This window comes from Prionailurus viverrinus, chromosome B4 (assembly GCF_022837055.1).
Source record: "Prionailurus viverrinus isolate Anna chromosome B4, UM_Priviv_1.0, whole genome shotgun sequence".
In the NCBI taxonomy this organism is placed as follows: Eukaryota; Metazoa; Chordata; class Mammalia; order Carnivora; family Felidae; genus Prionailurus; species Prionailurus viverrinus.
In genome coordinates, this window is record NC_062567.1 from 117,255,129 (window position 1) to 117,282,147 (window position 27,019).

Below are 27,019 nucleotides of genomic sequence, written 5' to 3' on the forward strand. Positions count from 1 at the left end.
TGCTTATCGAACAATTATAAGAAAAAAAATAATCTTCACACCGTAAACATAACAGATTGTCAAATTAATCATTAAATGCTGATGCTCAAATGAAAAAAAATATGTTTTAGGAATCTAGAATTGACCGAAGAGTACTATAATCTAACTGGGTATTCTGAGATTACAAATTTATAAAAAGCACACAAAGAATGACAGGGAGAATATAAATGTTAATCTTCTTTCACTGCCTATAAATAGTACTCTCACCGGTTCATTCATATAATACATATGTATATGGATGCCCGTAGATCTCATTTTTCAGCAAGTGTCTATATGTACACAGTAAGTTCAGTCCTAAGGGCATCCAATTTTCTGATGCAGTTACATATATAAATTGACCGGTTTTGGTGCAAATCAGGCTGCCTCTGAGCCGTGTAAGACACATAAGAAGCAAAGACAGACAAAAGGCAGCTCCATGGACACAGAGAGCGTCTTACCATAAACTGTACATTGTCAAATCCATTAGCCATCAGGTGGTTCTCGTACTGAGGTAGCCCAATGCTTTCCAACCATTGTCCCACTGTTTGGACGGGGCATCTGGGTCCTGTAAGAGGATGAAGAGGGAAGCGTTTAAGCAGGGAGTAGCCGTCCACTGGGTAATAGCGGTAGTCCTGGGCTGAGAGGTGGCATTGCCACATCATGCTCCTGGGAAAGTTGCTATCAAAAGAGCCCGCCAGCTTGACAGATTAATGTTCTCAGCGAGAGAGCAAAGTCAGAAGTAAAACATAGTTTGCCAGGCAGGCTGTGGAGTATGACTTGATCCTAGCTCCACATTTCTTACATATTAATCTTTACTACCGACCAGTACGTCATACAGCCCCCAAAACCAGGCAGCAGAAGAAGGCATATCAAGCTGTCAGCTTAGGCTGGTCTGCGTTCTATGTGATTGTTGGAGTACTCCACAATGAGCAATGCACGGCCAGCAGCCAGAATTCTTTTTATCAAGTACTCCTACACTCATCAGTATGCAGCTCCATGCTCCCTGCTCCCCCTCGCTCGCTCCCCTTCATTACCCAGCCCAGGCTACACCTCGCATTTTCAATAATAGCCATCAGATAAGGCAGATTTTTTTTTTGTCTGCAAGCTGTAAGCCTGCTGCTGCTGCTTCCTCCTACACACCCATCCAAGCGTCAATCCTGAATGATGAGAGCAGTCAAAACAAATGCAGAAAATAGCAAGATTCAAAAGCAAACCAAAGTGCTTAAATCTCAATTGAATCTTCATACTGGTTATACGTTACAGGGCTATTTGTTGTGGAATTTTACGTTTCAAAAGACACCAGGAAATGTAAAGCTTTAACTATAGCTTATAGCGGAGCTCACTACAGGTTTCTTTTTTCCTTTCCTTTTCTTCTCTTTCCTTTCTTCTTTTCTAAATGCAACACAGATAAATGCTTCTGATGTAAAGCTTTACAGGGTTTTGAGAATAATTATTCTCTTTCTTTAACATGCTGTATCAAAATGAACCTCTGTGAGATATTTTTTTTTCCTTTCTGAATTACTGCAAAATACAGAAACTGCATCGCAATCTTGAAGTCAAGATAATTCATTTCTCATTTGCAGGGCTTATTCCAAACAAAAATATTATTAGGCACAAGAAATCCCTTTCCCCTCTGATATTTATAACCCAGTCTACCAGGGTTAGCATTCTAAATTAGCTATAAAGGTAACATTACTGGGTAGAGATTTTTAATAAAGAAGAAGAGCCCTAACCAAAAATAATTCAAGAATAACAGATGCGAATGTGTGAGTTTTACTGAATGGCAGACAGATTGAGTAATTTATTTAATAATTACAAGAAACCAGAGATTAATAATAGAACCCACAGGACCAGATCATAGGAAAGAATATATGTTCTTACTTAAGACTGGGAGAGAACTTGTGGAAGGGTTAGTCTAACCTCTCTCTTAAGGCAGAAATCCCTTGTCACAGAGTGCCCGGAAGATTATCATCCAATTTGTGCTTGAATACTGCCTGGAACAGAGCTCTCACTACTTATCAGGAAGCCTCCACTTATTAGATTTTTTACTTCCTACCTGGCTCCTACTCACTGGTTCCAGCTCTGGCTTTTGGGTTACACAGACTGGGAACAGTGCCTTTTCTACATAAAATGTTTTAAAAATCAAACATAATTCTCATCTCCCCAGAAACAGTGTCTGGCACATAATAAGTGCTCAATAAATATTTATTAAATAAATTAAACATTATTTTTCTTCTTTCCCTAAACCTTATCTTTCTCTTTTTAAGAACATTGTCAGCTTCCCTGGCACATAGACATCAAACTTCAAAACATCTTGTACTCCCTCTTCCACTGCTGACAGGCATTGTCGAGTTCTAGTTACCCCTCACCACTGTCTCTTGCATCCATTCCCTGGATTCTATTTCCTGTTTCTTGTTTATGGAACTGCCATCTACTTTGATTCTGTTATCTTAGTTTAGGCCCATGTGGCCTAATGTAACAATAGCATCAAGGGGTGCCTTCGTGGCTTAGTGGTTAAGGGACTGACTCTTGACTTCAGCTCAGGTCATGATCTCACAGTTCATGAGTTTGAGCCCCATGTTGGGCTCTGTATTGACAGAATGGAGCCTGCTTGGGATTCTCTCCATCTCCCTCTCTTTCTCCCTTTCCCCTGCTGTCTCTTTCTCTCAAAATAAGTAAATAAACTTAAAATATAAAATAAAACAAAAGCCTCTATGTTGGTCTTCTATCTCTGATATTTTAAAATCTATTTTATACATGGGTGTCAGATTAATCTCTCTAAGACAGTTTTAGTTATTATGCTTTGTTTCAAAACCACCCCCATGGTTTTCAGTGGGCTTCAAAAGAAACTCACAGCTCCTGTGATAACATTTGGGGATCTCCACAATCTACTACAAATCATTTGCATTTATTTACTTTTCTCCAGTACTCCAGTCAGGTAGGATCACTGGCTGGTCTCTAAAGGCAGCCTGTAACATACTTGGGTTGGTTTTGTTATGTCCCTACATTTTTTCCCCTTCATTGGCTTTGAATCAGATAACATTTCCTTTCTGAAATCTTTTATAATCCCTCCTAACAGGAATAACTCTCTTATTTATCTGTTTTAAGTGGCATTATTAGATCCTCTATTAGAACAAATATTTTCTGTGTAATATTGTAGTTATTTTGTACAAGACTTATTTCTCAATGTAGAGCTATGTCTCGCTAATACTGCTTGAAGTAAGGACTCAGTATGCACCTGCTAAACCAAATAATATAATTTTTATGTCATAATCCAAACTACATAAATTTCTAGTTTCAGATTTAAAATTTCATTTAAAAATTCTATCCCAAGTCTCTGAATTCTTTTTTTTAAAATTTTTAATGTTTATTTATTTTTGAGAGAGAGAGAGAGAGAGAGAGAGAGCAAGCAGGGGAGGGGCAGAAAGAGATGGAGACACAGAATCCGAAGCAGGCTCCAGGTTCTGAGCTGTCAGCACACAGCCCTAGATGGGGCTCGAACTCACAAACTGTGAGATTGTGACCCAAGCCAAAGTCAGATGCTCAACTGACTGAGCCACTCAGGTGCTCCCTGAATTCTTTACTTAAAAAATAATAGGATTTTATTTAAAAATTTTTTTCATTGTATTTATTTATTTATTTATTTATTTATTTCAACGTTTATTTATTTTTGGGACAGAGAGAGACAGAGCATGAACGGGGGAGGGGCAGAGAGAGAGAGGGAGACACAGAATCTGAAGCAGGCTCCAGGCTCCCAGCTATCAGCACAGAGCCTGACGTGGGGCTCGAACTCACGGACCGCGAGATCGTGACCTGGCTGAAGTCGGACGCTTAACCGACTGCACCACCCAGGCGCCCCTCATTGTATTTATTTTACAGAGAAAGAGAGAGAGAATTTTAAGCAGGCTCCACACTTACTGCAGAGCCCAGCATGGGGCTCAATCTCATGACCCTGATTATTATGACCTGAGCCGAAATTAAGAGCTGAATATTTAACCAACTGAGCCACCCAGGTACCCCAAGATGATATGTTTTTAAATAGAATTTTTAGGTCTGAATTTTTAACATCCTCTTTCTCTTTTTTACTTGATTATAGTTTATTTCTGATTGGTTCTATATCTTTTAAGGTCAAAAAGTTTGTTGCAGTTTGGGAATCAGTTTTAAGGGATTTTGGCTGCTCAACATTACCTGTATGAGAAGTTGAAAACAAGACACTATTTGTCTTTTGCCATCTCTAAAACTGGTATGAGGTGGAATTAAAGGCAAATAAGAATTACAGCCTTTCCCAGGGTCACATGGTGACCATGGTCACATGGTTTCTCCTGATCATTTTGAACTATGAGCAAGTAGACAAACTACACAAAGATCGTGTGAATATAATAATGTTTTGGCTTAGTAAGGCATATATTTATTGGCCAGCTCCTCAAATCCTATCTCATTTCTTAATCCCAGGGACCAAGAACCTAGAAGAGTGCCACACACACACAACCTAGGCATTAAATCAGTTCTGTTAAATAAACAAATCAATGACATTGGAAATGGCTTTCATAGGATTTTCATTTCTTGAGAGAGAGAGAGAGAGAGAGAGAGAGAGAGAGAGAGATGCGAGAGTTACTTCAAGGTCCAGACTTCTGTACCAAAGCATAACTTGCTTGCATACAGGCCAATATCCTTGATGAATATAGATGCACTAGCCCTCAACAAAACATCAGCTAAGTGAATTCAACAATATATTAAAAGGATCATTCACCACCCTCAAGTGGGATTTATTCTGAGGACACAAGGATGGTTCAATATCCATAAACCAATCAACATGATATACCCCATTAATGAAATTAAGAATAAAAATCATATGATCATCTCAATAGATGCAGAAAAACCATTTGACAAAATACAATGTCTGTTCTTGATAAAAACTCTCAACAAAATGGGGTTAGAGGGAACACACTTCATCATAATAAAGGCCATATATGACAAACCCACAGCTAATGTCATACTCAATTGTGAAAAACTGAGAGCGTTTCCCCTAAGATCAGGAACAAGACCAGGATGTCCACTCTCGCCACTTTTATTTAACCCAGTACTGGAAGTCATAGTCACATCAGTCAGAAAGAAAAGAAACAAAGGCATCCAAATTGGTAAGGAAGAAGTAAAACTGTCATTATTTGAAGATGACATTGATATTATACACAGAAAAACCTTAACGATTCCACCAAAAAACTATTAGTAGTAATAAATGAATTCAGTAAAGTTGCATGATAAAAAATTAATACCCAGAAATTGGTAGCATTTCTATACACTAATAACAAAGTAGCAGAAAGAGAAATTAAGAAAGCAATTCCATTTACAATTGCACCAAAAAGAATAAAATATCTAGGAATAAAGTTAACCAAGGAAGTAAAAGATCTATACTTTGAAAACTATAAAACATAGATGAAAGAAATTGAAGATGACACAAACAAATGTAAAGATATTCCATGTTCATGGGTTGGAAGAATTAATATTGTTAAAAGGTCCACACTATCCAAAGCAATCTATAGATTTAATGTAATCCCTATCAAAAGACTAATAACATTTTTCACAGAACTAGAACAAATAATACAAAAATATGTATGGAGCCACAAAACACCTGAATAGCCAAAGCAGTCTTGAGAAAGAAGAACAAAGCTGGAAGTATCACAATCCTAGATTTCAAGATATGTTACAAAGCCATAATAATCAAAACAGTACTGGCACAATAATAGCCACAGATCATGGAACAGAATAGAAAGCTCAGAAATAAAGTCACAATTATATTGTCAATTAATCCACAACAAAGAAGGCAAGAATATACAATGGGGAAAAGACAGTCTCTTCAACAAATGGGTTCTGGGAAAACTAGACACTAGGTGCAAAAGAATGAAACTGCATTACTTATAGCATACACAAAAATAAACTCAAAATGGATTAAAGACCTAAGTGTGAGACATGAAACCATAAAACTCCTAGAATAAAGCATAGTAATCTCTTTGGCATTCACCTTAGTAATATTTTTCTAGATATGTCTCGTTAGGGAAGTGAAACTAAAACAAACTATTGCGACTACACCAAAATAAAAAGATTTTTCACAGTAAAGGAAACCATACACAAAACAAAAAGACAACCTAGGCAGTGAGAGAAGGTATTTGCAAGTGATATATCCAATAAGGAGTTAATATACAAAATATATAAAGAACTTAAAACAATTCGACACTAAAAAAAAACAATCTGTTTAAAAATATGCAGAGAATCTGAATAGATATTTTCCCAAAGAAGACATACAGATGGTCACAGGCACATAAAAAGATGCTTCACATCACTAACCATCAGGAAAATGTAAATCAAAACTACAATGAGATATCATCTCACACCTGTCAGAATGGCTAGTATCAAAAGACAAGAAATAACAAGTGTTGGCAAGGAGGGACGCCTGGGTGGCTCAGTCGGTTGTGCCTCCGACTGGGGTTCAGGTCATGATCTCGCGGTTTGTGAGTTCGAGCCTGCATCAGGCTCTGTGCTGATAGCTGGGAGCCTGGAGCCTGCTTCAGATTCTGTGTCTCCCTCTCTCTCTCTGCCCCTCCCCCGCTTGTACTCTGTCTCTCTCTGTCTCTCAAAAATGAATAAATGTAAAAAAAAATAAAAAAACACAAGTGTTGGCAAGGATGTGGAGGAAAAGAACACTCGTACACTGTTGGTGGGAATGTAAGTTGGTATAGCCACTGTGAAAAACAGTATAGAGATTCCTCAAAAAATTAAAAATAGAATTACCATATGATCTAGTAATTCCTCTACTGGATATGTACCCAAAGAAAACAAAAACACTAATTCAAAAAGATATGTGCACCACTATGTTTACTGCAGCACTATTTACAATAGCCAAGATATGGAAGCAACCCCAGTGTCAACAGACAGATGAATGGATAAAGAAGATGTATATATATATATATATATATATATATATATATATATATGCAATGGAATATTACTCAGCCATAAAGAGGAATGAGATCTTGCCATTTGTGACAACATGGATTGACCTAGAGGGTATTATGCTAAGTGAAATAAGCCTGAGAAAGTCAAATAGTATAGGATTTCACTTATATGTGGAATTTAAAAATCAAAACAAATAAACAAAAAAAGCAGAAACAGACCCATTAATACAGGGAACAAACTGGTGTTGTCAGAGGGGAGGGGCTGGCGGGATGGGCAAAATGGGTGAAGGAGCATGGGAGATACAGGCTTTTGTTACAGCATAGGGAATATAGTCAATGGTACTGGAATAGTATTGTATGGTGACAGATGGTAGCTACATTTGTGAACACAGCATAACTTATAGAGTTGTCAAATAGCTGAAATACATGTACACCTGAAATAAATGTAACTCTGTGTGTCACTATGCTTCAATTTAAAAACAAATAAAGCTTGGAGAGAATACTGGTTACTGATCACATTACAAATCTTTGTATAGACTGTATTTTATTCTTTATTCAGTCATTCAGTTTCTACTCAGTAATTCTCATATGTTGGTGAAAAGCTATAATGCAGGAGGGAAGAGAGTTGGGAGAGAGTTGGGTAGGGTGAGGAGGTGAGGGAGAGAGGAAGAAAAAAAGAGATCTTGAGTCGTGTTGTTTGTGGTTTGGTTATTTTCTCATGAGCCAAACTTCTGAAAGAACCTTGGTTCAAGTCTAAAGATCAATTTTGTGTAGTGGTTAAGTGTATTTCTTACCTCAAGTATTACTTGAAATACTTTCTTGGAGTCTTAAAATTCTTCAAGCATAACAACACATTACCTTTATTCAATAGAACTTCTCTAAGTCCCCAAAGTGAGATAAATGGAGGGAAAAATAAATTAATAGTTATTCAGAGATACTATGTCCTAGGTAGTGTGATATGGATTATTAGCCCCGTTTCAGATAAGGAAACTGAAACTCAGAGAATGTGATAAAAGCAGGAATTTCCTTTGCACAGTCTTTTTATTTTATTTTATTTTATTTTCAATATATGACATTTATTGTCAAATTGGTTTCCATACAACACCCAGTGCTCATCCCAAAAGGTGGCACAGTCTTTTTAAAAAAAATAATCCGGAGGTACTACTTTCAGATTCGCAATGTGAAGAGCTCCGTGGGCCTGTTCCCCAGCAAAATGGACATAACTGGTGAAATTGCATAATAAGCAATATCTGTGAATTGTTCTAAGAACATACAGAGGATGAAAAAATACTTATTCAAGAAAATCTACTGGGCTACCTGAGCGGCTCAGTTGGTTAAGCGTCTGACTTTGGCTCAGGTCACGATTTCACTGTTTGGGCTTATGAGTTCCAGCCCCTCATCGAGACCCTCATTGAGCCCCTCATCAGGCTCTGCACTGGTGTACAGAGCCTGCTAGGGATTCTTGCTCTCTCTTCTCTCTCTGCCCCTCTCCAACTTGTGCTTTCTCTCTCTTTCAAAATAAATAAATAAACTTAAAAAAAACACCTTGTACATACGTACAAATACACACACATTTGCAGATATTGTTTCATAAAATTAGAATCATATTACCCTTGCTTTTCTGAACCTTACTTTTTTCATTCAACAAAGCCTTATGGAAATTCTAACAAGTAAATGATAACTCTAACTTATTCTTGTAAATATCTACATAATAGTCCATAAGGTGGATACCTCATCCTTTTTTCAGTTCTTTGATATCTCTAGACCCACCCCTCCATTGTCTTTTTTAAAACTTTATTTTGAGATAATCATAGATTCACTAGTAGTTATGAAAAGTAATAAGAAAGAGATTCTGGAAGCACCTGGGCGGCTCAGTCAAATGTCTGACCTTTGCTCAGGTCATGATCTCACGGTTCACAGGTTCAAATCCCGCATTGGGACATGGAGACTGCTTGATTCTCTCTCTGACCCTTCCCCACTCATGTGTGTGCTGTCTGTCTGTCTGTCTGTCTGCCTCTCTCTCTCTAAATAAACTTAAAAAACAAGGAAAGATTCTGTTTAGGCTTCATTCGATTTTCCCCAATCTTAATATCTTTTACAACTATAGTACAATATCACAAACAGGCAATTGGCATTGATAAAATGCATTGATATTATTTGCATTATTATATTGCATTATTATATTATTTGCATTATTATATTATTATTTTTCACCAGTGTTACATGCACTCATTTGTGTGTGTGTGTGTGTGTGTGTGTGTGTTTAGTTCCACACAATTTTAGCACACATAAATTGTGTGACCATCACCACAGTCAAGATAAAGACAGTGCCATCATAAGGATCCTTCCTGCTATCCTTTTATGGCCATAGCTGTCTCCCTCTCTCTCCCACTCCTTAACCTCTGGCAACTACCAATCTGTTCTCCATCTCTATCAATTTGTCATTTCAAGAATGTTATATACATAGAATCATATAGTATGGAAACTTTGGGACTGGCTTTTTTTTTCTTTTTTTTATGTTTTATTTATTTTTGAGAGAGAGAGAGAGAGAGAGAGAGAGAGAGAGAGAGAGAGAGAGAGAGAAAGAGAGAGAGAACAAATGGAGGAGGGGCAGAGAGAGAGGGAGACACAGAATATGAAGCAGGCTCCAGGCTCTGAGCTGTCAACCCAGAGCCCAACGTGGGGCTTGAACTCCTGAACTGCGAGATCATGACCTGAGCTGAAGCCAGAGGCTTAAAGGACTGAGCCACCCAGGCATCCCAGGACTGGCTTTTTTCATTCAGCATAATTTTCTTGAAATCCATACAAGTTATTCTGTGTATCAATAGCTCATTCCTTTTTGTTTCAGAGTACTATTCCATGATATGAATATACCACAGTTTGCTTAATGACTCACCCATTGATGGGCTTTGGGTTGTTTCTACTTCTTAGTTGTTACAAATAAAGCTCTTATAAACATTGTGTACAAGTTTTTGTATGAACATAAGTTTTCATTGCTCTGGGATAAATATTCAAGAGTGCAATTACTTGCTCATATGGTAAGTACATGTTTAGTTTTATAATAAATTGTCATATTATTTTCCAGAGTGGTTGTATTATTTTATATTCCAACCAGCAATGCACAAAAGATTGAGTTTCTTCACATTTCACCAGAATTAGTGTTATCGCTATTTTTTTTTTAATTTTAGCTATTCTGATAGATGCATAGTAATACTACATTGTGGTTTTAATTTCCATTTTCCTCATGGCTAATAAGGTTAAACATATTTTTATGTGCTTATTGCCATCTATATATCTTTTTTGGTAAAATGTCTGTGCATGTCTTTTGTCTATTTTTTTTAAAAATTTACATCCAAATTAGTTAGCATATAGTGCAACAATGATTTTAGGATTAGATTCCTTAATGCCCCTTACCCATTTAGCCCATCCCCCGTCCCACAATCCCTCCAGAAACCCTCTGTTTGTTCTCCATATTTAATAGTCTCTTATGTTTCATCCCCCTCCCCATTTTTATATTATTTTTGTTTCCCTTCCCTTATGTTCATCTGTTTTGTCTCTTAAAGTCCTCATATGAGTGAAGTCATATGATATTTGTCTTTCTCTGACTAATTTCGCTTGTCTATTTTTGAATTGGATTGGTTGGTTTTATACTGTTGAGTTTTGAAAGTTCTTTCTATATTCTAGTTAGAGGCATTTCTTATATTTTTGATTTGCAAATATTTTCTCCTAGTCTGTAGTCTATATTTTTATTTTCCTCACAGAATTTCCTGTAGAGTTAAAGTTTTTAATTTTGAAGAAGTTCAATTTATCAATTTTTACTCTTATGAATCTTGATTTTGGTGTCTATCCATTATTTTTAACTTTTAAAATGTGACTGTTATAAATAGTTTATAACTGTAATTATATTTTAAACTGGAAGTTAAAAAACTATTTAATCTGGAATTTAAAAAACTAGTCTAGTGGTTTGCACTTTAATGGATAAGTACAATTTTGCATAATGACAGTCATGCTTAATTTTAATCATTCCATCTTATTTTCTATTTACATTTATGTACATTATTGTTTCTTCATTTTCTTTTTTGAATCTTTGTTGGTCTGGTGACAGTCCTTTGTATTCTATTTTTCTCTTTTTAACTTCTAGATTTTGTGATACTTCTCTATTCATAGATATTATATCTTTCCCTGCTCTATTGACATATATACTTTTCTAGGATTATTTGAAAATAGGATATCAACTCTTTCCCCTTCCATAAATCTAGTTAAAACCTTCCAGAAAGAAAACTCTAAACCTCATCAATGCCTTCAATGGTGAATGCTACCCAATGTATAAGGAAGAAATAATACCAATTCTAAACAAACTCTTCCAGAAAACTGAAAAGAATACTTTCCAATTCATTTTATGAGGTCATAATTACTCTGATACCAAAGTCAGACAATGACATCTTGAGAAAAGAAAACTATAGACCAATGTTTTTATGGATATAGAGGTAGAAATTCTTAACAAAATCTTGGAAAATAATATTCAATAATACATAAAAGATAATGAAACATGACCAAGTTGAGTTAATCTCAATAATACAAGTGTTTTTTTCAACATTAAAAAAGCAAGGAGCACCTGGGTGGCTCAGTCGGTTAAGCGTCCGACTTCGGCTCAGGTCATGATCTCATGGTCCGTGGGTTCGAGCCCTGAGTCGGGCTCTGTGCTAACAGCTCAGAGCCTGGAGCCTGTTTCAGATTCTGTGTCTCTTTCTTTCTCTGACCCTCCCCTGTTCATGCTCTCTCTCTCTCTCTGTCTCAAAAATAAATAAATGTTTTAAAAAAAAACCAATGTACCTCACCATATTAACTTGTAACGAAAAACCACATGATCATCTCAGTAGAGGCAGAAAAAGCAGAAAAAAAGATCATTTGACAAAAGTCAACAACTATTCCTCATAAAAACTCAGGAAACTAGAAAGGATTTTCTCAAACCCGATAAAAGGCATCTATAAACCTACAGCTAGCATCATACTTAATTGTGAAAGACTGATGCTTTCCTGCTAAGATCAGGAAACAAGGCAAGGATGTCCACTATCACCACTTCCATCTAATATTGTACTGGAGGTTCTAGCCAGCACAATAAGACTGGAAAAAGAAATAAAATCCATCTAGATTAGAAAGGAAGAAGTTTCTGTTGATATATATGATATAATATGATATAATTATATGATATAATTATATATGATATAATTATCTGTGTATAAAATCTTATGAGATCCACACAAATGCTACCAGAATAAGTGCGTTTTTCAAGGTTGCAGAATATAATATACAAAAATCAACTGTATTTGTATATACTATCAATAAGCACATAGAACTTGAAATTTTAAAAATCATAATTTATCATAGCATCAAAAACTTGAAATTCTAAGGAGTAAATCTGTCAAAAGATGTTCTGGACCTGTACACTTAAAATTAGCAAGCATTGCTGGAAGAAATCATATAAGACCTAAATAAATGGAGAGATATACTGTATTCATGGATTAGAGGACTCAACATTGTTAACATGTCTGTTCTTCCCAAATTTATCTATAGATTTAATGTAATCCCAGTCAAAATCCCAGGAGGCTTTGTATGTGTGTATGTGTAAATTGTCAAGTTTGTTCTAAAATTCACATAGAAACACAAGGGACCAAAGATAACCAAAATAACTTTGAAGAAGAACAAAGTAGGAGAAGGTATACTACTTGACTTTACTTATCATAAAGTCATGGTCATGCTCATCAGGACAGTGGGGGTTAAGACAGATAAATAGGCCAATGGAACTGAAGAGATGGTTTAGAAACAGACTGACAGAGAATCAAGTGATTTTTGATAAAAGTGAAAGGTAATTCTGTGGAGAAAGGAGAGACTTTTTAATGAATGATGTTGGAATAATTGGGAATTCTATATACACAAAAAATGGATTTCAATCTATATCTCACAGCGTATATAAAAATTAGCTCAAAATGTATCATAGGCCTAAATGTAAAATCTAAAACCATTAAACTTCTACAAGGAACAATATGGAAAAAAAATTAAGAAAAATTTTGAACTTGGGTTAGGCACTAAAATCACAATTCTAAAAGAGAAAATGATCATTAAAATTAATCAAAATTTTAAAACTCTTCTCTTTGAAAGGCAACATTAAGAGAATGAAAAGACAAAACTATGGACTAAAGAAAAAATATTTGCAAATTATATCTGATAACAGACTATATCACAAATGTATAAAGAACTCTAAAAATTCACTAATAAAAAGTTGTTTTTTTATTTTTTTTAAAAATTTTTTTACATTTATTTATTTTTGAGACAGAGAGAGACAGAGCATGAACAGGGGAGGGGCAGAGAGAGGGGGGGACACAGAATGGGAAGCAGGCTCCAGGCTCTGAGCCATCAGCCCAGAGCCTGATGCAGGGCTCAAACTCACGGACCGCGAGATCGTGACCTGAGCTGAAGTCGGACACTTAACCGACTGAGCCACCCAGGCGCCCCAAAAGTTGTTTTTTTAAATGGGCAAAAGATTTGAACAGACTCTTTACCAGAGAAGATATACAGATGTCAAATAAGCACATGGAAAGATGCTCAACATCATTAGACATTAGGAAAATGCAAGTGAAAACACTTATTAATATGTCTAAAATTAAAAAGGCTGACCACACCAAATGTTGACAATGATGTGAATCAGTGGGACTCTCAGGCACTTTTGGTGGGAATGTAAAATGGTACAACCTCTTTGGGAAATAGTTTGATAATTTCTTGAAAAGTCAAACATACATCTACTATATGGCCCAGTCATTCTACTATTGGGTAGTTACCCAAGAGAAATGAAAGCATATGCCATACAGAGACTTGTACAGGAATGTTCCTAGCAGCTTTATTTGTAATAGCCAACAACTCAAAACAGTCTAAATGTTCATCAACAAGTGAATAAAGGAATTGTTGCATATTCATATAATAGAATATTACTCAGCAATAGAATGGAACAGTTCATTAATGTAACACATGGATGAAAATCTAATTTTACAGAGTAAAAGAAACCAGACTTCCCCCAAAAGACTACATTCTGTATGATTCCATTTATATACATTTCTAGAGAATGCAAAATTATCTCTAGTGATAGAGAACCGATCAGTGGCTACCTGGCAATGGGAGAAAGAAGAATGGGAAGGATTAACAAGTGACAGAAAATTTTTGGAGATGATAGGTGTTTATTTTCTTGATTGTGGTAATAGTTTCAAGGTATGTCCACTTGCCATACATCAAACTATACACTTTAAGTTTGTGTAGTTTATTATAGATCAGATATACCTGAATAAATTTAGTTGAAAAAATTGAAAAAATAAGGAAGGGAAAGGAAATAAAGAATGATGATGAGGAAAGTTACTTATTTTAGGTAGAATTGTCAGAGAATGCCCCTCTGAAAAGGTGAAATGTGGACACAGACTGGAATGTAGTGAGGAAGTGAGACAGTTTGATACCTAGTAAAAGAGAATTTGATGCAGTAAATTTAAATTTTTTTAATGTTTATTTATTTTTGAGAAAGAGAGAGAGAGAGAAAGAGCAAGTGGGGGAAGGACAGAGAGAGAAGGAGACACAGAATCTGAAGCAGGCTCCAGGCTCTGAGTTGTCAGCATAGAGCCCGATGTGGGGCTCGAACTCATAGACTGCGAGATCATGCCCTGAGCTGAAGTTGGATGCTTAACTGACTGAGCCACCCAAGTGCCCCTGCAGCAGTAAATTTAAAGGCTAATGTCCTCTCTATATTGTAATGGCATAGTGATACTGGCAGGGTAGAGTACTAGCTTAATTTTGACATGTTCTTAACTGTTCTGACTGTATATCATATAGCCACAGAAGGCCTAGGAGACTGAGATTAGTATGTGCTTGCTCCAGGATATAGTCTGAAAACTGTTATAATTGTATTAAATAATTACATGATATCAGTTTAGGTTTCTGAAGTTAATTTTCTCTTTCAAAGTAGAAGGCAACTGATACTCTGATTAATTTCAGACATCTCTTAATAAGGTTCTAGTTAATTGGAGAGGAGGATACTTCTTCCCATACTTTATTCATTCCTTCAGCATTGACTGATTTCTTCAGTAAATATTATAAAGTGCCTCTTGTTTCAAGCATTTTTCTAGGAAGTGGAGATATAGCTTTGGACATCCCTGCACTTATGCAATTTAGAGGATGGGGGAAACTGATTTGCCACTTAGAAAACGTCATTTGATAGGAGAAGAATTAAAACTTACAAACATGACTACTTCTTGTAACTGAATAGAGAGGAAAAATGAATTAGAAAAAAACACTTAAGTGGATGGCAGTTTCCATGAGCAAAAGAAAAACCTAATACACCATCTGTTTCAATAGGTGCTACTCCATGAAACTGATGAGAGAGATAAGGTGGGTAAAATGACTTAGCAGACGCAGTAGTTTTCAAATTTGTTAAGTAGGAAAATGGCATTTAGGAAGGGATAAAGGAGAGCCTCCTAAAAAAGTTAAAAAAAAAGAAACTAACCCCTCAAAAATGTAACAAATACCTATTTATCCTTACACCAAGGTAACTGACGTATGGTACATACTTTTCTAAGACTGTAAGTCTTTCCAGCAATCTAAGCCATATATAAAGGAAGGGAGCTAACATCTATTGAGCACCTGCCATGTGTCAGGCCTTTAAAATATTTCCTTATGTAAAATAAAGCAAACATGCATTTCCTGTGGTCAGGTTCTAAATGTTCTTCTATGTGTACTGACTCATCTTATTTTCATGACAACCTCATGAACTAGTATGGTTATTGTCTACTTTTACAGGGAAGGAAAATAAGATACACAAAGGTTATGTGTTTTCAAAGTTGCCCAACTTTAGACTAGAACCCTGACAGCCTGGCTCCAGAGCCTAATCTCTTAGCTGCTACTCTATCCTGCTTCTCTCTTCTAGATGCAAAGGATAGGAAACTTGCCCTTTTCAGGAGAATATTCACACATACCCATCCCAGCAAGATTGTTTTAAAAGGGTTTCCCAGTTTTTCCTGTTTGTTCTCCTTCCCACCTTCATCTTACACTCATTATTCTTGGCTTCTGAAGTGTAAAAACAATGAGAAAAGGGGATGGAACAATGAAAGGTGGAAAAGGGGTAAATCCTATCATTTGGATATTTTTATTTCACTTTAACAAAGGGCTTTTCTGTGATTCTAAAAGACTTCAACTTCAGTGTTGTTTCCACATCGGGTGCTCGGCCTGTCTGTTCTGCAATGCATGGTTGTCTCTGTGTGTGGGTCTAGGAAGGTGCTGCCTCAACAAGAGGAAGTGTGCATAGTGATTAAGAGCCCAGGCCCTGGAGCTGGTCTGCCTGGGTTTGAATCTTGTCTACTCTCCACTATGAAAATATGTGTTGCTTCGATTCTTGAGATGGAGCATGGAACAGTAAAAAGAGTGCTGTTCTGCGTGGGCAAGTTTTGGGGGCTTAGTTCCTCATAGGCAAAATGAGGGTGACATTTCACCCCACCTATTTTATGGTTTTGTTTGAAGTTGAAATGAAATTTATGTGAAAAGTCAGTATGAACTATAAAGAGCTATTGAAATTCTAGGCATATCCATACTGTCAATAGGATACATACTTGTGTTGCTCATTTGGTCTCTCAAAGTGCTTTTCCTTGCATAGTTCTTCTCTTTGTTTCAAACACATAAACTGCATGAAGTGAGCAGTGTGGCCAAATAACAGAGGAAAGTTCACTGCACTGTGAAGTGATCAGCATCCCCAAACCCATGATTTCATTAGGGCCTTTGTCTTATCTAATATGCACCAACACCTAGGTCTGCAGCCCCCCAGCAGCCTGTCCTCACATGCAGCTAAAAGTGAAAAGAGAAGAAAGGTGGAGCAAGAAATGGCAAGAAAGGATAATTCTTATCCCCAGCTTTGTAATCGACAAAAGGCATCATTAGTTATTTATTCCAACACATTTCAAATAAAGATTGGTCATTTTTGAAGAGATTGGTAAAAAAAAAAAAAAAGCCCACTGAACTTAAGAAAACTAGGCCCAGGGGCGCTTGGGTGATTCATTCATTCATTCATTCAGACTTCCGCTCAGGTCATGATCTCATGGTTCAGTTCGTGAGTACCATCCAGGTGTGGGGCTCTGTGCTGACAGCTCAGAGCCTGGAGCCTGCTTCTGAATCTGTGTCTCCCTCTCTCTATGCCCCTCCCTCAGTCACACTCTGTCCTTCGGTCTCAAAAATAAATAAAAACATTAAAAAAAAAAAAGAAAACTAGGCCCACATTTGGGAGAGAAATTGCACATTCAACTAATGACTATAGTGTTGATCTCCACATGAAGCTGCTTTCCTGTCTTTTATATCCTGTAATACAGGTATAGGAACTGGAGTGAACAGTGCTCGTTCCTGTAGGATAGTGTAAGAAAGATCCTGACAAACAATTCTGTTTTTAACGAAAAAGTATCAGTATCTCATTTTTCCAATCCTAAATGTCCTCTGAGCTAAGAACCATAAACTACATATCTATTTCTTTATGGAGAAAAGTTGACAATGAAAATTAGCAGAACAGAGATAATACAATACGAACAATGCTTCTTCCACTGATAAAAGGACAACCATTCTGAAGTACAAAAACAGAAATAGAAAGCAGAGGTGGAAGACAACAGAAGAAGGAAAGGAATTAGTCATTTCAGGAATTGTGGAATGTTGTCGGTCAATAGAGTTCTGGATCATAAAGCCAAGATTTCAATAGGAAAATACTCCAAGATCATACTTTGGTGTTTAAATGCTAAGGGAAGTCAGGAGCTCACATTAAATTTTCCCTAAGGCCTTAAATTTTATTTTGAACTAAAACTTCATGAAGCACTTAAGAAATACCAGCCTTTACAAAACAGATCTGACAACTTATGCGCTGGGGTATGATCTAAAATAGGAAGTGAAATTTAAGCTTAAAATGCTAAAATCTTCTGGCAGACAACAAAAAATACATATATATATAGGCCATACCTGATTGGAAAAAAATAGTAATTCCGTTGATTTCTTTCCTTTTTTCCTTCTTTTAAGGCTTCTGGCAAGTGTTTGAATCTTCTTTGAGGAGAAGCTAATTACAGCGTTAAGTCATTGAGGTCTCCTGTGCACCAGTCACTGTATTAGGCCCAGGGAGGCAAGGGAAACTGTACTGCTCTCAAAGATCTTACAGGATAGTAGGGATAAAATTACCATGCAGATGATGAATGCTATAATGAAGATGTGTACAAGATATAAAAAATGTAGAAGGCAAGGAAGGATGTTTAATTTTGCTTGGGTAGAGAGCTTACAGAAAAGTTCATTTTATGTGAGATTTGAATATTTAGCAGGAACTTGGAAGGCAAATAAAAGGAAGATGGTTCTGATGGTTAATTTTATGTGTCATTTTGACTGGGCTAAGGATGCTCAGGAAGCTGGTAAAACAATTATTTCTGTGTATGTTTGTCACAGTGTTTCCAGAGGAGATTAACATTTGAATCTGTAGACAGAATAAAGAAGATGCCCAACATGTGTGTGTATCAGCCGATTTGTTGAGGATCTATTAGAACAAAAAGTTAGAAGAGGGGTGGATTTACTTGAACTGGGACATTCGTCTCCTCCTACACTCTGACATTGGATCGGGACTTATACTGACAGTCCCTGAGAGTCTTGGGTCTTCAGACTAGAACTAAATTATACCACTGGCTTTCCTGATTCTCCAATTTGCAGATAGCAGATTATGGAACTTCTGAGTTTCCATAATCATGTGAGCCAATTCCTATAATAAATATGCTCTTTTGTATATATCTATGTCTGTCTGTCTATTTATCTATCTATCCTATTGATTATGTTTCTCTGGAGAATCCTTTTTTAAAATTGTTTTTTATGTTTATTTATTTTTGAGACAGAGACAGAGACAGAGCATGAGTGGGGAAGGGCAGAGAGAGATGGAGACATAGAATCCAAAGCAGGCTCCAGGCTCTGAGTTGTCAGCACACAGCCTGACGTGGGGCTCGAATCCATGATCCGTGAGATCATGACCTGAGTTGAAGTCCATGCTTAACCGACTGAACCATCCAGGCACCTCTCTGGAGAATCCTAATACAGTGGTATCCAGGCAGAGGAAATAGCATGGGAGAAAAGTATGTTTGAATAAAACATGATTGAAATGATTCATTATTGCTGGAATTCAAAAGTTATACATGCATGCCTAAGGAGGAGAATGACACAGGAAATAGGGCAAGTTAGGTAGGCAGGAGGTAGGTCGTCAAGGAACTTGTTTGCCAAGAAAAAGAGTAACTATTTTCTTTCTGAAGAACAGAGACATATGATAAATTTTTATTGCACAAACATCATCTGAGAGGATGTGAGAGATAGAATAATGCAGGGAGGAAACTGGAAGGAAGGAACACAGGAAGCCTGTAAGTCTCTCCCTGTTATAGAGAAAAGAGACAAAATGACCCAAGTAAATATTTAAGAGACAGTGTATAAGTAGAGGAGATTCCAAATATCCTCAGTCTCTTAGAAACTTTCAAAGCAAGCCCTGATTCAATGGCTGAGAGGATTTCTTGTGAAAGCAACTTATCCTGCCATTCCTCAACTGCAGACGTTAGATATGGGGTTGATTCTTCACAATGAGAAACTCTTGTCTAATTGATAGTGATGACAAATAAACTCTTAATACTTAAATTCCAAGTGTTCTGTGCATGTATTACAGAGTGGTGAAAAGGAAATTAATACACTATTTTTTTAAAGGTAATTGCCCTGAAGATCAAAAGTATTGGTAATTATGAAAAGTGCTTACAATAATAATTGATATATAGCATGAACTGAACAAATATTAATGAAAATAATAATAAAAACATTTTCTATAATAATACATATTAGCTATACATTATTAGCTATATTAAGTATTTATCCATAATAACATAGTACATATGTTTACTATTGTACTTTTATTAATATAATTGTTACTGTTATTAATATTATTAATAATAATTGACTCTCCAAACATAAATTTCAAAAAATTAACTTGCTGAGTCAGTCAAGTACTGTATCTATGAAATCCATGATTTTGAAATAAATCTCTCTCAAAGAAACTCTGGGTCAGATTTAATACCTATCACTCTCTAACAAATGATTATGACTAAGTATGAAAACAGATGAGACACTGAATTCATCTCTTCATCTTAGTCTGAAAATTTTAACTATTTTGAAATCTCATGGGTAGGGTAAATACCTTTTGCAAAGGAGACTTATTTACTTTCTTGATACAGCCAACTGCTAAATCTATGATTTCTATAAAACAGAAGCCTCCTGCCCCAAAATATTTCTAACCTCAAGGTTAACACTGATTTCCATTTTCTACTAAAATTCTGAAAATTCAGGACTAAAGACTTGGTTTTGCTTCATTTTCCCAGCAACCATAAAATGTTTTTTTAGGTAAAGTGAGATGGGTGTTGAAAGAATTTAAACCTCAAGCCTGTGTCTAATCCTTCACATTTAAGATAATCTCAGCAATGTCACATAATAGAAATTTTAATCTATTTCAGATAGAGGCATTGGCTGAAAATTATAACATACATCAAAAATAAAAAAGGAATAGAAGTGGCCTAGAAATGTTGAATTAACAAACCAAAACATCTTTATCCCATAATGCAAACATACAATTAAGTAATTTAAAATAAACATTGAGATTCATAAAGATTCAGAGTCTTGGAGGTAGAAAAAGAGCTTTCTCTTCTGTTTTCTGTACAACTCAGAACCAAACCAAGGAATGTGATATGAACAGCTACATTCACCATGTAGCATCCATCTCCTTCTGATAATGACCAGTTTTCCTTGGGGCCCTTACCACCTCCCTCACTTCCAGTTCCTGTGCTTCGGAAACAATTTCTTGCACACTGTCTTCAGGGATGGACACATGTTGTGGTAGGTGGCTTGTAAGCTGGCCCCATTGATTATTTTTTCCTGATATTGATGGCTTTATGCAGTTGTCCCTCCCTTTGAATAGCTTGCTTCTAACCAACAGAATACCTCAACACTGCGACGATGTCACTTTGCAAAAATCCTGACTTCCACCTTACTAGGAAATCCCCTCCCTTGATGGTTTTGATGAAGCAAGTTGCTATTTTGAGGCCCACGGCAACGTATTAAGGAAAACCGCTGGCCAACAGAAGAGCTGAATCTTGCCAATAATCATACCAGTGACCTTGAAAGTGGATCCTCCCTCAGATAAATCCCCAGCCCTGGCCAACATATTAGATTGAAACCTTGTGAGAAAGTAAAAGTGTGAAGAACCCAGTTAAGCCTTGCCCAGATTCCTGACCACAGAAACTATCAGATAAAAAAAATGTGTGTTGTTTCAAGCTGTTAAACTTTGTGGTAGTTTGCTATACAGCAATAGGTAACGAATACATCTGGCCACTTATGCTCCCCTGGCCAGTGTGTTTCACTCAGGGTTGAGCACATGACCAATTCAGGACAATAAAAGTTAAACTCAAAACAAGAGAATTTTGTTAATCCACCTTCCCCATCGCGTAACACTGGGGAGGTGTAGGCTTCGCTGTGTTGGCAGCCAACATTGGCACTGCTTTGTGATACTGTTTTGCTATGGTCACCATTTGTTTTGTTTTTTAAAATAACATGCAGATGAAATTTCCAACATGTTGCTTTCTGCTGTGTCCACGGAATACTTTGTTCTATGTTGGATTCTTCTAGCAGTCAAATAACATCTTTAAGTTCCCATGAATATTTAGCAAAGTCTGCCCAGATTGTATTGTAGTGGTATTAATATGGGAAAATATTCCTGTGCTTCCTGTTTTTAGGTTCAGAGCCTGAAATTTTACATGAATGTATCTATATTTTCAGTCTCAATATGTATGTTTTGTTTAATGGATTTTGTTTCTTTCATGTATATAGTATTTTACCTAGAACTTCTATTTTCTTCTCTATTGGTTTTGACAAAAGTGGCTTTCTGCTGTGGACTGTATGAAATATGGTTTAATTGAGAATAACTGTGTACTCATAGTTCACCTAATGGGTCACAGATAAGTAACTTAGGACCATGCATACAATAAAACAACAACAACAACAACAACAACAACAACAACAACAACATCATTGTAGTTTTAGATGTGCTTTGAGTAAAACAGTAGGAACACAAAGTTTATGAAATCCTGTCAAGACCAAATGCTAGCTCAATTATAGATCCCAAACCAAATATCTCTTCAGCTCATTCCCGATTCTCTGAATTCATACTGAATTACTAACTTCATACCAGGATAATAAAAATAATGCTTTATCATCACACACACACACACACACACACACACACACACACACACACCCCAAATACAGACAATGTAGGAAAAGAGGTTAGCAATAATATAATAAACCTTAGATTGTACCGTTTATTTATATCAACCACAGTGAACCTCTAAATCAAATGCATGTTCTGGATTAACTAAATGTCATCACAATAAATGGGTTTAGTAAGAATATATGCCTACTCTCAGTAGAATTGTCTATTTTAACTTAGTATATACTCTAAGATAGAACTGTACATTCTTCCTGCCCTTGATTTCAATAGCCTTTTGTAATTAGAGGATGGTTTAGAGCCTTGTAACAGCTTACTTAGCATATGAGCTCTGGCAATTTTTCTAAGTTTAAGAAGTAAAGAGGAAACTCCTATATGACTATGAGCAAAACCTGTCTTTAGATCCATTTCCTTGCCTATAAAATTAGAAGAATCTAAAAAAATAAGTATTTACCTTATAGGGTTATTGACAAATTAAATAATACTTAGAATAGTCTTTGGCATATGGCAAATCCTCAATAAATGTTAACTACCATTAATATTAGCATATTAAAACTATGACTATTGTCATTTATTATTAGAGTTATCATCATTATATGGCTTTCAAGTCTCTTCATTATTTGGGCTTAATCTGCCCCAACTTCATCCATATTCCGTTCTATCCATATTAAGAGAATGCCTTCTTGCACCCCTCATTTTGCTCATGCTATCCTCTCTACCTGTTATATACTGTGGCTACCCTCCTCCTCATTTCCAATTTCCTCATGGTTTTATTCTATTGGTCCTTCAAGGTCCTTCCATGTCTTGTCTAAGGCCTTCTGGGATACTCTAGTAGGAATAATTTCTTCTTCCTATAAATTCCCACAGCACATTATTTGTGCCTCTTACATGGTACGTTTCACTTTAGTTGCTGTGTAGTATTTATGTATATGTCTTTCACCAGACTTCAAACACCTAAATGATAGAAGTCATGTCTTAATCGTCTATTTGTCCCAGTAGTACCTAATAGAGTGCCTTGCACAAAGTAGGGCACATTTTTTTTGTTTTATTCAAACACATATATATACAGTGCAATATTGGTTTCAGGAGTAGGATTCGGTGATTTATCACTTACATACTGCGTCCAGTGCTCATCACAAGTGCCCTCTTTAATGCCTATCACCCATCTACCCCATCTGTCACCCAATTCTCTCCATCAACCTTGTTTGTTCTCTATTAAGAATCTCTTGTTATTTCCTTCTCCCTGTTTTTCCCCTTTCCCATATGTTCATCTGTTTTGTTTCTTAAATTCCACATATGAATGAAACCACATGGTATTTGTCTTTCTCTGATTGACTTATCTCACTTAGCATAATACATTCTAGCTACATCCACATCGATGCAAATGGCAAGATTTCACCCTTTTGATGGTTGAGTAATATTCCTGTGTGTGTGTGTGTGTGTGTGTGTGTGTGCGCGTGTATACACCACATCTTCTTCATCAATTCATCAGTTGATGGACATTTGCCCCCCCACCCCCAGAGTTTGGCTATTGTTGATAATGTTGCTATAAACATTGGGGTGCATGTACCCCTTCGAATCTGTATTTTTGTATCCTTTGGGTAAATACCTAATAATGCAATTGCTGGGTTGTAGGGTAGTTCTATTTTTAACTTTTTGAGGAACCTCCATACTGTTTTCCAGAGTTGCTGTGCCAGTTTGTATTCCCACCAGCAGCGTGATACGGTTTCCCTTTTTTTGCATTCTTATCAACACCTGTTGTTTCTTGTGTTGTTAATTTTAGCCATTCTGACAGGCTACAGGTGATATGTCATTGTGGTTTTTATTTGTATTTCCCTGGTGATGAGTGATGTTGAGCATCCTTTCATGTGTCTGTTAGCTATCTGGATGTTTTCTTTGGAAAAGTTCTGTTCATGTCTTCTGCCCATTTCTTAACTGGACTATTTACTTTTGGGTATTGAATTTGATAAGTTCTTTATATATTTTTGGATACTGACCCATATACAATGATTCTTTCAAGGAATCAAGAATAGAGGCTAACACAAGGTTTGTTGAAGTTTGTAAAGTTTGAGATAATAAAAGGAATAATGTAAAATGAGGATTCAGTGGTCAAGTAACATCAGGAAAATAGGGAGAAAAGAAGTTAAACAGGTTTCTTTAATATAGTTAAGATAATAATAAGATTTTCTATGAGACCTTGATATACTGATTTGCATCATCAATCTCAAAGAAGGGGCATATAGCACTGATATCTCTAGACCTCATATAACCAAAAGTTACTCTCCACTTTTTTATCAGAGCACCTTGAGAGGCTAATGATCTACGAAGCACAATTTGGAAAATTTATCCTTGATATTACCCAAAGGAAGTTAATGGCAACAGTCAATGGAAAATTAAATATATAATGGGGTACCTGGATGGGCTCCCTTGGTTAAGTGTCCAACTCTTGATTTCGGTTCAGGTCATGATCTCATGGTTCATGAGATCAAGCCTCACATCAGGCTTTATGCTGACAGAGTGGAGGCTGCTTGGGATTCTGTCTCTCCTCTCTCTGCCCTCCCCTGCTTATGCTTGCTCTCTCTCAAAATAAATAAACATTAAAAAAAAAGAATTAAAAAAAATAAAGTATTACTGGGAGGAACACCAGGAGACAACAGAGTAATCATGTTAAGATTCAGGGTTCCGAGATTTCACCTCTCTAATTCCATCAAGACTTACTGCAAAGCATTCCATACAGTGTATCCTTAATAAAAATTTTTTTCATAAGAGAATAACTGGAAGAATGAAATTAGACAAACCTGAATCTCTTCTGCCACTTACTAGCTGTGTGAACTTAGTCAAATTACTTAGCCATCCTGGGCCTTGGGCTCCTTTTCTTGGAGATGAAGGCTAAAAATCATGCTATATCACAGCACACTGTTTTGCATTTAAATGGAAATAATTCATGTAAAGTGCTTACATAGTAGCCAACATAGTAGTTGGTACATACTTTTTAATACACATATATTTTATAAATTGAACAGCTTAAGAGTACTAAGTAGATATAAAGTACAGTGACTGTATTTTTAATAAAAACCATCATATAGAAGAGAAGGAGTAGTAAGTAGTATGCCTAATATGTAGTTGTGACCTGACGTGTGACCTGTCAACAATTGCAACAGAATGGGACCAGTGACACATAATGCATCATAGCATCACTAAGACTGTTGGTTTAGAAAAAAGGAAGTCATTGACTTTGATTCTTCATAAGGACCCTAGGTATTATGTCATTTTAAAATATGTACAATAATGTAATGGCATTATATGGTGATGGATGGCAGCTACACTTGTGGTAAGCATAGCATAACATACAGAGAAGTTGAATCACTACATTGTACACCTAAAACTAATGTAACATTGTGTGTCAATTATGACCAAATAAAAAAATTAAAAATTTTTAATGTGCAATAAAAACAGAGCTCAAAAATAATATATTATTTTTTAATATTATATATTATATGTTATATAATATATAGTGTATGTTAAGCCTCAAAGAAATGAATATGATGAACTAAAACTGACATTTTATCACAAAGAAGATGTCGCTCATGATGATAATATTGATAATGTTAATTATTTTATACATTTTTAAATTGGCTCATGTTCTATTGGGAGCAAAGGGAATGTTATATAACAAGATCGTAGCAACAGTAGACATTTGAGATGGTACTCAGTGATTCTGAGGAACATCCATCGACTTTGATAGGAATTTTATGGTTAAAAATCCTAAAATGGCTTGAAATTTTCCTTCTATGATTTTCCTACTATCTTTGAAGTATTTTGAAGGAGGGGTTCAATAACTCAATAAGATATATAGATTATCTAGTGAGAGTCTATTTATTTCTCCAGGCCATTAAGCTGTTGGCAGCCCATCAATTCAATTATTTATGATTCGTTCTAATTAACAAATTTGTATTATCAAGAAGATATGTTCAGTCCTATTCAATACATTATTAAAGCTACAAAATCTGTTCCTAAAAACCAGAGTTGGGTGCATAATTATTTCTTTCTTTAGAATTTTACAAATATAAATGGGCTCATTTCCAATAACAAAAGATTAACCACTGCACAAGGCATGCTAGAAAGGAGTGCTTGTAATATCACATTTTAAATAATTGGAAAATGTATTTAAATATATTTTACCCAAACTAAAGTGTGACATAAACCATCTGTGTATAAAATTGCATCTGCTTAAATTATATGGCTACAGATTATAGTGACTATTATATAAAAGATTACCAAATTATTCTAATAGTTCTATTCTTCAAAATCATTAAAAAGTTTTCTGACTTGTTTTCATTACGCAACATAATAAACAGGATTGGGGTGCAATATTTGCTAAGGTTTTTACATGTTACTTTACATAATAATTGCATATACTACTCCACTCTTAATATTGAAAGCTAGAAACTTTGAAATTAACCCTTACTCTTTCCTATCTTTTATCTTTTAGACAATTTGTCATCAAATTCATATATGTCTTCCTTAGTTCTTCAGATTTTACTTTTCCTTTGGTTCTCATTGCTTATCTTATACCTAGAATAAATTATAAATATCTTCAATATGTTTAATACTTGTACATAATAACTGTAGATACTTAGTACATAGTAGATGAAAAAATTACTCTTCTGACTTTCTTCAAGTTCTCTCTATTCAGCCAGTGAATCTCCGGAAA

At 35.8% G+C, this 27,019-nt stretch overlaps 1 protein-coding gene across 2 annotated transcripts in view; it reads right to left on the bottom strand.

Annotated features, from left to right (window-relative positions):
• ANKS1B (ankyrin repeat and sterile alpha motif domain containing 1B) overlaps positions 1-27,019 on the bottom strand; it is a 1,101,801-nt gene that overhangs the window by 378,158 nt on the left and 696,624 nt on the right. For both annotated transcript variants that reach the window (XM_047867387.1, XM_047867386.1), the window contains exon 15: positions 477-583. In XM_047867387.1, the coding sequence (XP_047723343.1) occupies positions 477-583 (107 nt within the window). The remainder of the gene's footprint in view (positions 1-476; positions 584-27,019) is intronic.